This window comes from Hyaena hyaena, unplaced genomic scaffold (genome assembly GCF_003009895.1).
Source record: "Hyaena hyaena isolate Hyena2069 unplaced genomic scaffold, ASM300989v1 scaffold_466, whole genome shotgun sequence".
NCBI lineage: Eukaryota > Metazoa > Chordata > Mammalia > Carnivora > Hyaenidae > Hyaena > Hyaena hyaena.
In genome coordinates, this window is record NW_024081099.1 from 891,380 (window position 1) to 907,425 (window position 16,046).

The 16,046-nt window shown below is 35.8% G+C and overlaps 1 protein-coding gene and 1 long non-coding RNA gene across 2 annotated transcripts in view; one reads left to right on the forward strand and one right to left on the reverse strand.

The window, feature by feature from the left end:
• Positions 1-1,354: 1,354 nt before the first annotated feature.
• On the reverse strand, positions 1,355-4,719 carry FABP2 (fatty acid binding protein 2). The gene is made up of 4 exons (XM_039253806.1): positions 4,653-4,719; positions 3,294-3,466; positions 1,803-1,910; positions 1,355-1,405 (listed from the first exon to the last, which is right to left on the reverse strand). Exons 1-4 carry the CDS (start codon positions 4,717-4,719, stop codon positions 1,355-1,357), a joined length of 399 nt encoding a protein of 132 aa, XP_039109737.1.
• Positions 4,720-6,540: 1,821 nt separating this feature from the next.
• The window catches only part of LOC120246344, a 28,113-nt gene continuing 18,607 nt past the window's right edge, over positions 6,541-16,046 (forward strand). Inside the window, exons 1-2 of the long non-coding RNA XR_005532021.1 lie at positions 6,541-6,626; positions 8,098-8,158. This is a non-coding gene — a long non-coding RNA (uncharacterized LOC120246344). The remainder of the gene's footprint in view (positions 6,627-8,097; positions 8,159-16,046) is intronic.

Below are 16,046 nucleotides of genomic sequence, written 5' to 3' on the forward strand. Positions count from 1 at the left end.
CATGTTAATTGTTTTCTGGTTGTTTTTGTAGTTCTTCTGTTTTTTTTTCCTTTCTTTGTCTTTTCCCCTGGGGTTTGATGGTTTTCTTTAGTGTTATATTTGGCTCTTTTCTCTTTATTTCCTGTGTATCTATTGTAGGTTTTAGGTTTGTGGTTACCATGAGGTTTTTCTATATTGATCTATTTATATAGCAGTCTTTTTTAAATTGGTAGTCACTTAAGTTCAAGTGAATCTAAAAGCACTACATTTTAACCCCTTCCCCATGTTTTATGTGTTTGACGTCATATTTTACTTTTTATTTTGTGTATTTTTAAACTACTTACATAGTTATAGATGTTTTTACTATTTTTGTTTTTTAACTTTCATATCAGCTTTTAAAGTAGCAGATTCACTTTCTTGATCATGTATTTGCTTTACCATGGGGATTTTTTCTTCCATATATTCTATTTCTAATTATGGACTTTTCTTTTCCACTTAAAGAAGATCCTTTAACAGTTCTTGTACAGCTGGTTTAGTGATGATGACCTCTTTTAGCTCTTGCTTCTCTGGGAAACTCTTTATTTCTCCTTTAATTCTGAATGATAACCTTGCTGGGTAGAGTATTCTTGGTTGTAAAATTTCCCCTTTCAGTGCTTTAAATATGTCCTGCCACTCCCTTTTGGTCTGCAAAGTTTCTGCTGAAAAATCACAACCAGTGTCAGATTTTAAAGACCCCCATGCAGACTATGTTTTAGTTTACCAAATGTGGGGGGGGAAAACTCCATATAGTCTATCAATGCATATATTACATAATTTTATTTATGTATTTATTTTGTCATTTTTTAAATCTTTATTTAAAATTTTAAAAAATGTTTTATTTATTTATTTTGAGAGAAAGAGAGAGAACAAGCAGGGGAGGAACAGAGATAGGGAGAGGGAGAGAATCCCAAGCAGGCTCCACACTGTCAACATGGGCTTGCTGTGGGACTTGAATTCACGAACCATGAAATCATGACCTGAGTTGAAAGGAAGAGTTGGATGCTTAACCTGCTAAGCCACCCAGATGGCCCTCCTCCCTCCCTTCTTTTTAAGGAAAAGCCACTTATAAAGCAATTTGGGAACACAGTTTATTCATTTGTTTTAAAACATGTCACAGATTGTTTTCCTACACCAGTTCAGCAATAAATGTACATTTTAGAGAATGTAAAACAAATTAAATCCTAATTAGCTTTTGCTTCTTTTGCATTGGCAACACTAGAAATGTAAGTCGCTCATTATGTTTACAAAAGGACTAATCAGGGCAAGGAAAAGAGTTTTAATACAATATAAATTATCTATTCAATTTGTGTTCTGGGCTGTGCTCCAAAAACAAAGCTCATTCCTTTTTGAAGATCCTCTTGGCCTCTACTCCTTCATATACATAAGTCTGAAAGGTGTTAACAAACATAGAGAAATTTGCCATTAATATTTAAGGCTATATTAAGAAAAATATTAGTATTATTATAGCTTTGAAATGATTATAGTATTTTTTTCTTAGCTTTGATAGTGACATTTTATCCTAATATAGGATATACCCACTTAAAAACACATTTTTTTGGTTTTTAGTCACTTACATTTTTAGTTAAAATAGTTATTGATATATTTGACATATATATAAGCTCTCTTCAATAAATAGGCATCAGAAAATATCTATGTCTTTAAAATAAGAAAGATTTATGAGAAAAGTAATAGTTTATTTGTTGAAGCTACAACTCAGCAATCACAAATATAAAATTATTGTTATGTAATTATTTTTGTCTTCAAGAAATATTTTTACAACTCACCTGGGCCAGTTCACCACCTATAATTTCTCGGACAGTATTCAGTTCACATCCATTGTCTATACGCTTGAATTTTCCAACAAGTTTATTTCCCTCTAGGTTCCAAGCACCCTACATATGTAAAATGATGATAATAATAATATAAAAAATAATTTTTACATTGTAATAACAACAAATAATATTTTTTAGGGTCTTAAATATGTCAGACACTGTTCTAAGGTAGGTTTTTCTGGGCATTTTTTGTTTATTTTTAAATGTTTGTTTATTTTTGAGATAGAGGGAGATGCAGAGAATCCCAAATAGGCTCTATGCTGACAGCACAGGACTCAAACTCATAAACAGTGAGATCATGACCTGAGCTCAAATCAAGAGTTGGATGCCTCACCTACTGAGAAACCCAGGTGCCTCTGTTCTGAATATTATATATCTACTCTTTCAGTCTTTACAATGACCTTATGAAGTAGATATTATTATCTCCATTTTATGGTTGAGAAAACCAAGGCATAGTACTTCACCTAAACTCACAGAGCCAGGATTCAGGATAGGTTTCTGGAGCTCTAGAGTATGTGCTGGTAACCATTATGCTTGTCTCACTCAGGTGTTTCCAAATGCTAAGTTTTAAGGTAGCTGAGCAGCAGTTTTCTTTTTTAAATCTTTCATGTTACAAAGAGTGTCCTAAATTTAGTCATATTTCAAGTTAGTTTCATGGAGATCCTCACAACCCTGTGTTTGTTTTAATTTTATAATTGCAATAATTTAAAACTGGCCACAAGGGGTGCCTGGCTGCCTCAGTCCATGGAGCATGCAACTCTTGATCTTGGGTTGTGGGTTCGAGGTCCAAGTTGGGTGTAGAGATTATTTAAAAATAAAACCTTTAAGAAATAAACAATAAATAATAAATAAAAATGATTGCAACTGATAAAATATTTGACAATTTGTCATTACAAACATATAATTTAACTAGAAAATCCTGAGGACAAAAATGTTTGTAAAAAATCAGTTGAAAATATGATTCCCTAAAATTTTTAATCTTAAACATTAAAAGGTATATTCCCAATGACCTACAGTGTAGCATTAGACTTTTCCATTTTGTCATTCATCCATTTACTAATTTATTCATTTATTTTATTATTTTGGTATACTTATTAAATTACTATTATATTTAAGTTACATAAATCTAAAGGTTTTTTATTGCTATCAGGTATATAATAAGTTGAAAACACTGAGCTTTAGTTTTCTTTATGAATAACAAATCATCTGAAGGATGTTTTTCTAATTCTTATTGTTCTATCCAGACTATTTACAAATGTGTATGAAAATAAAAATGTTACATTTAAATATTCTGCAAATTTGTGCAAGATATAATGTGGATAAACTATTGGCTGCTTCAATAAATGAAGGAGACTTAAATAAAACCATCCAATGACAGAAAGTAGATTATTTCAGTATTGTGTAGAAAAATCAAGAACACATTGCTTATAAAAAGTTTCTTACAGTGAGTTCAGTTCCATCAGCTAGGCTGTAATTAAAAGTGACACCAAGCTCAAAAACAATTTCAATGCTACGGAAATTGCTTGATTCCTTGACCGTGAATTTATTTCCTTCTTGTGTAATTGTCAGTTTCAAATTGTCATGAGCTGCAAGCTTCCTTTTCACCACATTAATACCTGCAAAGCAAAAGATGTTGGGAAGAAGTCAAAATGCCATAGAAAGTGTTCATTTCAACAAGTTCTGTTTTATTTATTTGTTTATGTACATTTTGAGGCAGGAAAGCCTGATAGCATTGCCTTTGCACAAGAACATTCAAAATGCCTCTTGCAGGAAAGGTTCAAGCTTAGATCAAATGTAGTGATTCAAGTTTTCTAAAACTTAAGAAAAATTAAATGAAAACTAGAATTGTAGAATCTTAGAACTGAATAATTTTAATACAGTTATCAAACTTTGCTTTAGTGTTAAGGAAACTAAATTCCAGAAATGTCAAATGAAACATTAAATATGTTCATATATTTATAAAGAACTTTAATTCTGCATAAACAGCATTTTAAAAATGTTTTTTCACTTTCCATAATGGCTTTTAAATTTTGAACTTCATAATTCTTTTTGCTTTTTGTAGCATTTCTGACTGCCACAAAAAATGAAAAAATTGGCAAATATTACAGTCAAATTCATTAGTTTAAGAATGTGCAAATTCTATAAATTTCAACATGGAATTCTGGAACTATAGGATATAATAGATGCAGATTTTATTTTTGAGGAATGAATCAAATTTGTTTGTATATCTTGTGCAGTGTATGGGCTGCCAGAGTATTGGAATAGATATTAAAGTTAGCTAAAACCCACACATAAACCACATGGAATCATGAGATTATTCCCACAAATTTTACATGTCAGAGGAAATGAGAATTAAGTCTAACTTATTTAGAACTGTGAGTTTTGATAGAACTTTTTTCCCCATTGCTTTACTATATGATCTTTGTTTATCTATTTTCTAGAATTCAGTGTTTCAAAGTTTTGAAGTTTTCATTACATGCTGCCCTTTCTTATTCTCTATGCAAAAAGAAAAAAAATATATCAGTTTTCAATGATATAGGCACAATCAGTAGTTAAAGAGTGGATGAAACACACCTGAATCACTTTGTTTCAGGGAACTCTTTGCTTTTACTAGTGAGAGAATATAGTCTTCCTAATATAAGAAGTGAGGATATTGTTTTCCCTACTCTGAACCATCATACATTCTGGATCCTCACCACCAGAATAAAAGCCATTCCCTAAACCCTGAGGCTTAGAAAGAATTAGAAAGGAAAGTATCTGTGAGGAACAAAATAACAAGCCACTAAAGAATTAAGTCCTTACCCATTTTTTCCATGAACTTGTCATAGTTCTCATTCCGGTCTATCTTCCAAGTCCCATCAAAAGCCATGATCTCCTGTTGAGTCAGCCTCTAGGCAATCAGAGATTCAGGTCTGTCCTTAGGAGACAATTTATTCTATTTCTTATCTCAGAACCAACTTCATACTGTGATGTGGAAGTTTAAAGTTTAAAAGGTCACCTAACTACACTAATGGCAAGCCATCATAGTTTATCTTTCTATACATTTCTTACTTCCTCTCCTGAAATTCAACTGAATTATAGTTGACCCTTGAACAACATGAGTTTAAACTATACAGATCCACTTATATAAGGATTTTTTCAATAAATACAACACAGTATTAATATAAGGATTTTTTCAATAAATACAACACAGTATTATACATGTATTTTCTCTTCCTTACAATTTTTAAAGTATTTTCTCTAGCTTATTAGAGAAATAAGAATTGTGTAAGAATACAGTATATAGCACATGCGACATACAAAATATGAGTTAATTGACTGTTTATGTTGTCAGTAAGACTTCCAGCCAACAGTAGACTATTAATGCTTAAATTTTGAGGAATCTAAGGTTACACAAGAATTTTTGACTGCATGAGGGTGATTGGTGCCCCTGATGCCCATGTTGCTCAGGAGTCAACTGTAAAACATGATAAACAATACCTACTCCATCTTAAAGTACAATCTATGAGCAGATTTACTTCAAGAACTAGAATACAGACTCTTTGAAAATAGGTTTTCTGCTTATAAGTTCAAAGTGCACTGAAGGTAACATAACTTAAAATATGTATCAAATAACATCTGGGAAATGAGATTATTAATGACCTATCCCTTTTTTACAATAGCAATTACCTTGTAAAGTAAGACTTTATGACCAAATATAAATAAAAAGTTAAACTTAATATGATATTGAGACTGAAGATTTATTTATTTTACTAATATGTTCTTTTGCATTGTGCTTTTGGGTTGGTAAATATCCTGGTACAGTGCATGACACAGAGTAGGTACTCACTAGATTTTTGTTTTGGTCTTGAATGGTGATAGGCCACCAAGAAAATTTTTAAGAGGTAGTAATGTAGCTAGATTACATGAAAACTTGCATAAGAGAAAGAATTAGTTTCAAACATCTGCCATGGGCAGAGAAAACAAAAGCTAGATGTCAGCTATGCCATTAATTAAAACCATTCCTTTATTTTATTCCCTCTCATCCCCAATCCTGGTGCAATCAGAAGCTAAAACTCAATATGTTTTAGGACGACACCATGGAGGACAGCTAAAAAGGTAAAAAAACAAGGAGGTCACGATTTTCTCCCTTTCCCCACTGTAGGCTTTCAGTCTGGAGCAGGACTGAACTGGTGGAGGAAACACATTAACTTACTATGAAGATCAGAGTTTTGATTATTAACTAACCTGAACTTACTACATACTAAAAAGAGACTATTATTGTGGGTGAATGTGACCAGAGAGCCTCTTATTAACTAAAGGTCAATAGAGAAGCTACAGAGCATGCCCAAAATTTCACTCACAGTTAGAGGAAGGACATAACTAACACATTTAAACAGGAAATTGGGGAACAGAACTAAGTTTTTAATTTTGATTATATTCATTGGATACACTCTTTCAGTGGACTTGCCCACTTATTAATTGATCAAGTAAGCATGTTAAAAAGCAAACTAACTTCTACTAGTTCCATTATTTCATTAAAAGAGAGAAAGACATCAGAACACAGAGACCAAAAGAGGAAGAGTGGGTGTTGAGGGAGAGAGATTGTAATTTTAGAGTACTAGAAGTCTTTTACATTTGTAACTAGCTTTATGAAAAAAAAAAAAGTTGATTACCTCAACTTTGTTTTTCTCCCTTTTGTCAAAGGTACTGAAAACCTCATCATTTGGGATACTTTCAACTTGAGAACAGTAGAAAACTTCATGGTTACTCTAAAGCCAAGGACTAGTCTCTCAGGTAATTCACTATTTATGGTCATTTGAGAATTTAGAAGGCCATGAATGATGGATCTGATATATCTTTGTAGATTAGAAAAATAGATGTACGTGGTCACTGGAATAGAAATATGGTACAGTAAAATAAAGATATATTTTAGAGACAAAATGATTTGGATTTCGGTACTGCCTATAATACCCAATACTATAAAGGACCTTGATGAGAGTACTCAATCTGTTTAAGCCTCAGTTTCCTCATTTATAAATGAAGATAATAATAATAATACCTAATACATGGGGTTGTCTGAGCAAATTATATAAAACACACACCCGAGCAACTGGTAGTCATCAAGTCCTCAGTAAATCTTCTTTCTCTCCTCATTCTCTGAGAAAGAAATTCCAACAGTAATAATAAACTTTTAGATATATCTCAGGTTCAAACCACTTTAACTTTGTAAATAAAATCCTTGTCTTTCTGCTATTTATTTGAAAGTCACCCAAAAGTTGTTTAAGTATTTAGTGACTTGCACTGGTGACTATTGGGATTGGGTATGACTTGAATTTGCCTGTGAACAATAATATAATGCCATAAAGCTCCCTCTAGAATACATTTGTCTACTCTGTAATCTCATGGCTGAAATAAAAGTGTCTGACTCAGTTAGGAGGGTGGGCAGGAAGAAAACAAGGAATGGCTTCTTACAGTTGTTCATCTAACATTGCCTTCTGAACATGGTCTTGTCTCCTGGCCACACTGAGCTTTCCAGGAGGAGCAAAATAGCATCAGGTAAGCAAATAGCACTTGGACTCAGGGCAACCTACTAACAGAATGAACATAAACTTTTCCGTCTTCCATTTATCAGTGTCAGTATCCTAATTGAAAGTCAATTAAAAGAGTCCCTATTGTCTATAGATAGGCATCACTGTATTTTTTAAATGACTAAATCAAATTTTTAACATTATACTTTTCCTTCTCCAGCTTCCCAACTGTGTAGCTTCTCAATTCTTATCACATACCTGGACCCCACCAAGGACAGATTATACAGAACCTATAAACCAAGTTCCCTACAGACCTCTCCTACAGATGATATAATTGGACCTCCCAGCTGATGGCAGACTCAGTTCTTTATTTCTTCCCTAATAATGATAGAAGACTTAGGTGTCTTGAAGCTTGGGAGAGTGAGTGGATTGGGTATGCATGTGCATGTGGGTGCAGAGCTATGTAGGTAAAACTGTACTCTCTCTCTCTCTCTCTCTGAGCTTCATAGTCCACAATAGCCACTGAATGGAAGAAGAGGAAATCAGTAGAAGCTCCTGCTGATCCCTCTGCCATTCCTTCAGGGGATTATGCAAACTATATTCCTACTATGGCTTATGAAGCTCCTACTCATATCTCCAGTTTTTTTTCATTCCTTACTGTGTCCTCCAAGGTCCAAGCACACTAAACTCCTTTCAGTCTCCAGTCTCCTGAATGTGCATGCTTTCTGTTGCTTCAGGTCCCAGCGTGATCACTTACTACTCTAAGAAGCCTGTCCTGAACTAACAAGAGTGGGTCAGGTAAGCATACTTCTCTTCTAAAGGTCCCATAAAAGTCATAAAAGACAAAAACAGCTGATTCATGATAGCCAAGGAAATAATTAGTATCATCATGAAGACCACAGACAGCCTGAGGAAGGGCAGTACGGTGTTTCAAGCTCATCTCAAAGAATAGCTTTCTAGAGATCACAGAAAACCTTTTATCCTTTTACCCCATGTATAGTAGGAGGGAAAGGTTTTCCAGAGTATTTTAAAAATATGTATCATTTATGGAAAACAGCTGTTTTTAAGCACATAAGGATTTCAATCCCAACTTGTTTAACTTTGACATGTCAGAGAAAAATAGTGGTCTCTATCAGGCCATATAAGAAAAGGATTTGAGGGAATAATGAAGGAGCAACAAGAAGTTTGAAGATTACTGTCCAATACTGGAGTGCCTGGGTGGCTCAGTCCATTAAGCATAGGACTCAAAATTTTGGCTCAGGTCATGATTTCACAGTTTGTGGGAACGAGCGCCATGTTGGGCTCTGCACTGACAGTGCTGAGCCTGCTTGGGATTCTTTCTCTTCCTCTCTCTCTGCCCTTTCTGTGCACATGCACACTCTCTCTGAAAAATAAATTAAAAAACAAAAAAAAAAGATTTATGTCCAACCCTACCAGTGAATGCAGAACGAGAAAGAATTCTAATGTTTGCCTACAGAGACTGCTTCATTATGTTTTAACCATAATCTTCTGAATTTTAGAAATATTAAGACCTGTTAAATTATGTCTTAGATTTTGCACCTGACAGGGCTGGTTCTTTTTGTTCCAAAAAGACTGTAGAGGTATAGCAGTGCATAGCAGGACATTTACCATATAATGGTGAATGTGACTTGCTGATTGTCCTTAATACCAGGACAGCCATGTTATGGGATCCACATGTGTCAGTTGAATGATCTTGCATGAAGGATTTATAACTCCTTCATTGTCTGCCTGCCTTTTTGTTTTTAAGTTTATTTATTTATTTTGAGAGAGATGGTATGAGCAGGGGAGGGGCAGAGAGAAAGGGAAAGAGAATCCCAAGCAGGCTCTGCATTATTAGGAGGAGCCTGATGCAGGACTCGAATTCACGAACTGTGAGATCATGACCTGAGCTAAAATCAAGATTCGGACACTTATCCAACTAAGCCACCCAGGTGCCCTGCATTTTCTGCCTTCTTTGTAATCCAGTTCTATCCCCCAAATAATGAGTTTCCCTCAAGCAATTTGACTGGAAGAGCATTCATCTCTTATGCTCCTGATACCACAGGCAGTGGAAGATGGGTTTGCAAAATCTCAGCTCTCCACTGTCCCATCTAAACCGTGTTTCTGCCTTTTTTTTTTTTTTTTTAAGTCTTTTGAGACCATTTCCTTTTGGCTGTCACCTTCCAGCCTACTTCACCATAGTTATCTGCCGTTCACCCATCTATCATTATCTACCATCTGTTCCCATGTAACATTGCTATCAGCTACCATCTACCACTGAAGATCTTAGCAGCTGGCTGGCCGTCATCTCCTGTGTCCTGCCATCGTCCTAAGTGACCTCAAAGTCCACATGATAAGCCATTTGTCCCTCTGGCCTCACAGTTCCTTAAATTTGTCATCTCTAGTAACCTTTACTTCGATTATACTTTATCGCCTTACATCCAGGGCTATGACCTGTGGTTTGTCCTCACTAGAGTTGTTCCTTCTGTAAAATTTAATATGCTACTCTCTGACCACAACTCTATCATCTTGGCTCCTTCATTTTCCCCTATCTTGGGAGAAAACGGCTTGGAAAGAACATCAGTTTCCTTTATTGTCTCCAAATTGGAGTCCCTTCCTGGTTTATTTACATTCTTTATCTAATCAATATCCTGTTGCCAATTAAAAAAAAAAAAACTCTCTTGCACATTTTCCCTGCACCAACCCAGGTGCTATTACATATGCGTGATTTGTAGTCTCAGCTGAATTCGTCTGCACTGCCTGGCACGACTTCTCTGTATCTCAGTCAACTCCCTTCTCATTTCATGACAGTAACTGTATCTTTAATCATTCTTTTTTTCTATTAAAAGTGGAGTTTTATCTTTTTTAAAATTTAGTTTATTTAAGTATAGTTGACATGCAATATTATACTAGTTTTATGCGTACAACACAGTGATACAACAGCTCTATGTTATGCTATGCTCACCACAAGTGTAGCTACCATCTGTCACTATACAACACTATTACAATACCACTGACTATAGTCCCTATGCTCTACCTTTTGTTCCTGCAATTTATTCATTTTCTAACTGGAAGCTTATACCTCCCCTTCACCCATTTTGCCCATCCTCCTAACCCCCTCCTTCTGGCAACCACCTATTTGTATTTTGTGTTTATGGGTCTGTTTCTGCTTTGTCTATTTTTTTGAGTTTTGTTTTGTTTTGTTTTAGATTCCACATATAGGTGAAATCATATGGTATTAGTCTTTCTCTGTCTGACTTATTTTACTTAGCATAATACCACCTAGGTTTTTCCATGTTGTCTCTAATTGCAAGATCTCATTCTTGTATATGGCTGAGTAATATTCCATTATATATATAAACACACACACATACACACCATCATCACCGTATCATCTTTATCAATTCATCATTCAGTGGATACTTGGGCTGCTTCCATTCTTGGCTAGTGTATATAGTACTGCAGTAAACATTGTAGTGTTTTTGTTTTCTTTGGGTAAATACCCAGTAGTGGAATTAACACTATCATACAGTATTTCTATTTTTAATTTTTTGAGGATCCTCCATACTGTTTTCTATAAGGACTGCACCAATTTACATTCCTCCAAACAAAGTGCAAAAGGGTTCTTTTCTTTCTTCTCCTTATCCTTACCAACACTTATTATTTCATGTCATTTTGATACTCGCCATTCTGATAGGGGTAAGGTGATGTTTCACTGTGGTTTTGATTTGCATTTTCCTGATGATGAGTGTCGTTGAACATCTTTTCATGTGTCTGGTGACCATCTATGTCTTCTTTGGAAAAATGTCTATTCAAGTCCTCCACTCATTTTAATCAGATTATTTGGGGATTTTTTTTTTTTTTTTTGGTGTTAAGTCTAATCATTTTCCTGTGGTCTTCTTCTCTTGCCTTCAGCAGATGACCTACATATTACTCCACAGAGGAAATAAGCCATCCAATTATAATTCTCTCAATTTGTACCTTCTCATTTTCAATATTGTCTGTTATTACTTTCTTTACTCCTATAAATTCTTTTACCCACTTATTCACTCAACAAATACTAGAATTATTACTGTAACCTAGGCTCTATGCTAAAGCATAGAAGTAGAAGAATGAATACATAGTTTAAGTCAAGATGAAGCAAGACTTGAAATTATAATAGTAAGGTACATGCAAAGATTCCCGTCCCCCCACCTTTCTATTTCTCTTTTATTTATTTCGCTGAGGTAGAATCTTTTCTCCTTCACATCAAGACAATCAAGTGTTTCTCATCTTAAGAAGTGAAAAGAACTCTCTCTGGGTTCGTTTGACATTTCTCGAACCTATTCCGCCTTTTTTCTTCTCTTTATAGCCAGGCTTTTTGAGAAAATGATCTATACTTGTCTCTACATTCTTTTCTTCTGTAAGTGCATCTAATAGTGCATTAATCTACTGCAATACCAGCTTTCATATTCACTACTCCACTGAAACTACTCACTGAGGTTATAGATGACTTTTTTGTTGCCAAACACTAATCACACATCGTGGCCTTTATGTCACTGCAGCATTCAGACCATTGACTCTTCCGCCTTTGGAATTTCTCTTTTTCTTTTCCTGACTTATTCTCTCTTGATATTCATCTTACCAATCTGAATGCTCCTTTTTAGGCCCTTCCATGGACAATTCTTCCTCATTTGCTACCTTATATTAATAGTAGCATCTTAGGGCACCTGGGTGGCTCAGTCGGTTCAACATCCAACTTCGGTTCAGGTCATGATCTCATGGTCTCTGAGTTTAAGCCCCCCATCGGGCTCTGTGCTGACAGCTTGGAGCCTGGAGCCTCCTTCAGATTCTGTATCTCATTCTCTGCTCCTCCCCAACTTGCACTCTGTCTCTCTCTGTCTCTCAAAAGTAAATAAATCTAAAAAAATAAAAATAAAAAAAAAGTTGCATCTCAAGATCTCTTTTCATTCCACACAGTGTACCTGGGCCAGCTTTTTCATTCCCATGTCTTGAGTGTCCATCTCTGTGATTCCAAAATTTAGAGCTACAACCCAAATCTCTCTCCTACTGGGTACCTATTCCTGATGAGGTTTCTCTACCTGCATGCTTTATTGGCTCCTCAAACTCCACACAACCAGAAAGGAGCTTAACCAGAAAGGAGCTTAACTTTCCACTTGCCCTTGTTTTCCCCTCTTATATTTCTTATGAGTGATTGATCCTGCCATCCTAGGGATAATTCTAAAGTCTTCCCTCTCCTCTATTTTTGGCTTTCCATTTTATCAACAAATCAATTTTTGCTCCCTATTATCACTTAAATATATCCCTCTTTATATTTTCCAATAGTCAATATTTCTCACCTAGGTTATTACAGTCATCTAAATGGTGTTCCCCTCCTTCAGTCTCTCAGATTGTCCAGAGAATTATCTTCATAGAATATATATATTTGACCATGTCCTGTCTTTGCCTATTACCATTCAGTGATTCTAGAGTACCATCAGCATAAAATTCTATATTCCATACTTCTGTTCACCCAGCTTTACTCTTCCCCCATCCAAGGTGCAATGGTGTCTCTCATCTCTGTGTTTTCTACATCTTCCTAACTCCGCCTGTAAATCCCACTCCTTACGCCATACTCTTTCTGCCTAACACCCACTTAACGTTGAAGAATCAGCTCAATCACTTATTTAATGAGCTACCCTGCCTTCTCCTCCCTGCTGGGCTAACTCTTCTTTGCCTGTGCTCCAGTATTGCCATCATAACCCTTTTCCTTTACACTTACTGTATTGATTGTAGTATATATTAACCAGTTCTTTCTTCTAAGAGATTTTCAGATTTGAGGGCAGAGACAATATAAAATGGGTACAAAATATGTACAAAATAAGCTTATGTATCCTAATTAAAGACTTCATTGCCTATTTAGAAGTGTCATTTGTTTCCTAGTCTGGGTTCAGCAGCATGTGAGTATTTGACCAGCTAGCAGGTTGTTTAATAATGAACCGTGCCCTACTGCATTCTATTTTGGTACTAGAGTCATGGGTTTACCCAGTGTAATATTTGGATCCCCATCTCCTGTTTTTCAGCCTAATGAAGGAGCCTCCATTTGCAGGCTTTTTGGAGGAAAGTTAATTGTAGATAATAGGCTCCAAAGCTATTTGGTTGGCAGAATACTACAGGGACTTTAGATCCTTGATGAAATGAAGCAAACTTATCTCAGAGTGAAAGAATGATGTTGCCAAAGCACTACTTTTTAGGCATGGCAGAACTAATACTCTAGAGATCAAGAAAATGTTACTAGTTTTAGGAAAAGCATCAGATGGCTTTGCTATACCTTCTAGCATAGCTGTGCATCCTTGCCGTAGAGACTCACACTTCGTGGGGAGACTACCACGACTGAATATATCGCTATAGAAATTATTGAAAATATCACTAAATACAAAGAAAAGTAAAGATCACTCAAGGTCTCATCTCCCAAAGTAGTCAGTACTAGCACACACATACCATTCATTTATATAAAATATACATTTTACACAGATACATGGGCTTATACTATATATATTATTTTACAAATATTTAAAAATTAACAACTCTATCAACATTTTTCAATTTCATTAACTATTCCTCTACATTAGGCGTGGCTAGGAGGCTCAGTTGATTGAGCGTCCAATTCGGCTCCGGTCACGGTTTCATTGTTTGTGAGTTCAAGCCCCGCATCGGGCTCGCTGCTGTCAGCAAAGAGCCCATTTCAGATCCTCTGTCCTCCCCCCCCCCCCCCCCCGCCCTGCCCCTTCCCTGTTCATGCTCTCTCTCTCTCAAAAATAAATAAACATTAAAACATTTTTAAAAAAAATTTCTCTACATTACTAAGAAATTTTTTTTATATTATAAGGTTAATGAGCAGCAAATGCCAATCACTTAGAAAATACAAAAAAGCATAAAGAAAAAGTATTAATCAAAGACTTATAATTCTACCAACTGTACATAATTAATGTAATACTTATTTATATTCATCTAGTTTTAAGTATATATGTATGTTTGTACCCACACATATATGTATGTATATTTTTTATACATTTCTATGTACATATATGTATGTGTATGTACACATAAGCATGGATATGTGTATACCCATATAAATTGCTGTGTGTGTAGATACCCATGCACATATCTTCATTTGATCAAGATTTGTACTTTAGAAGGTTTCATCTGGCACCAAATATGGGAGGAATTTGAGGGACTCATCTGAGAGAAAAGGCTAGTTAAATATTGTTGTAACCTTGCTGGGAAATGAGAAATGAAAATAAGAAAAGTGAGCCTAGAGAAAAGAAAACCACGGAGATGTGGGAACGCCCCAGGTGGCTGTCAGGGACTGATGACCCAATAGCAGATGCCAGCTGCACCAGCTGTGTAGGGTATCTCGCAAGGGCATCAGGGCACAGGCTTCTCTCTTCAGCTGGCTAATCTATCTGGAACACCAACCTTTGAAATACAGATAAAGTCCCTAAACAACATCAGGCAGTCAGACATTGAAATTTGCCCCCAATGAATGTTTATACCCTTTTCAATAGGAATTTGCTTCTTAAATCATCTACATGTTAAAGAAACAGATTAATTTAAATAGAATCACTCTCTTCAATAACTTAAATTGGCCTTTTACAATCTGTTTGTTTATTCATCCATTTATTCCTCTATTCGTCCTTCTGTAACCAGACATTGGATGAGCACAATTTATGGAGTTTAACTAAAATGCAAATTTATTTTTGTCTTTATCTTTCACTGGGAGAAGTTTTTTCCTGTGCCTATTTAAAATTTTCTTTTTTTAAACATTTATTTATTATTGAGAAACAGAGAGAGAGAGAGACAGAGTATGAGCATGGAAGGGACAGAGAGACAGGGAGACACAGAATCTGAAGCAGGCTCCAGGCTCTGAGCTGTCAGCACAGAGCCTGATGTGGGGCTCAAACCCACAAGTGGTGAGATCATGACCTGAGCCGAAGTTGGATGCTTAACCGACTGAATCACCCAGGTGCCCCTTCCTGTGCCTGTCTAAAAACCCAGGAAGTCCCTTGTTTTTCCACCTATTAAGTAATGAAATGTTCTCCAAGTCACACAACTCCAGGGGGCACCATTTGCAATTTTTATAAATGAGTCTCTTGGAGTTTAGCTCCATTAGATTCTAATGGGAATAATGCTCCTGGAGTTTTGCAACTTGGTCTTGAGTCCTAAGGCCACTTTAATATCAAAATTGGAGTTTTAATTCAGTATTTGGGAATGTTTTGTCTAACATATTATAGAATACTTTACTCTTCATTCAAAGTTAAGATTTCTCTTCTACATCCTACCTTCATTCCAGGGCCTGGCTGCAGGCAGGCCCACAGTCTTCTGGGCAGAGTATGCCCTAAACCTTCTTGCTTTGTTGCCTCTAGGGTGGAAGGTAGAGTGGAGGGTAGAGAGGTGGACCTCAGTTTCACTCTCCAGATGTAGCAGTGCCTCACCTTCTGTTGGTCACTCTAAGTGCCCCTTGGCTTCTGCCCCGCCAACTCTGAGGTTGTCCTCAATTCTCTCAGTCTATCCTCTTGGACAAGATACCTTTTTAAATCACCCCAGGCTACTATTCCTACCATTAGTTTTCATCTAGTTCCTAGAATTCCCACACTTTTGACCCACTATGAAAGGAGGATGCAGTACCTTTCTTGTGACCCACCTC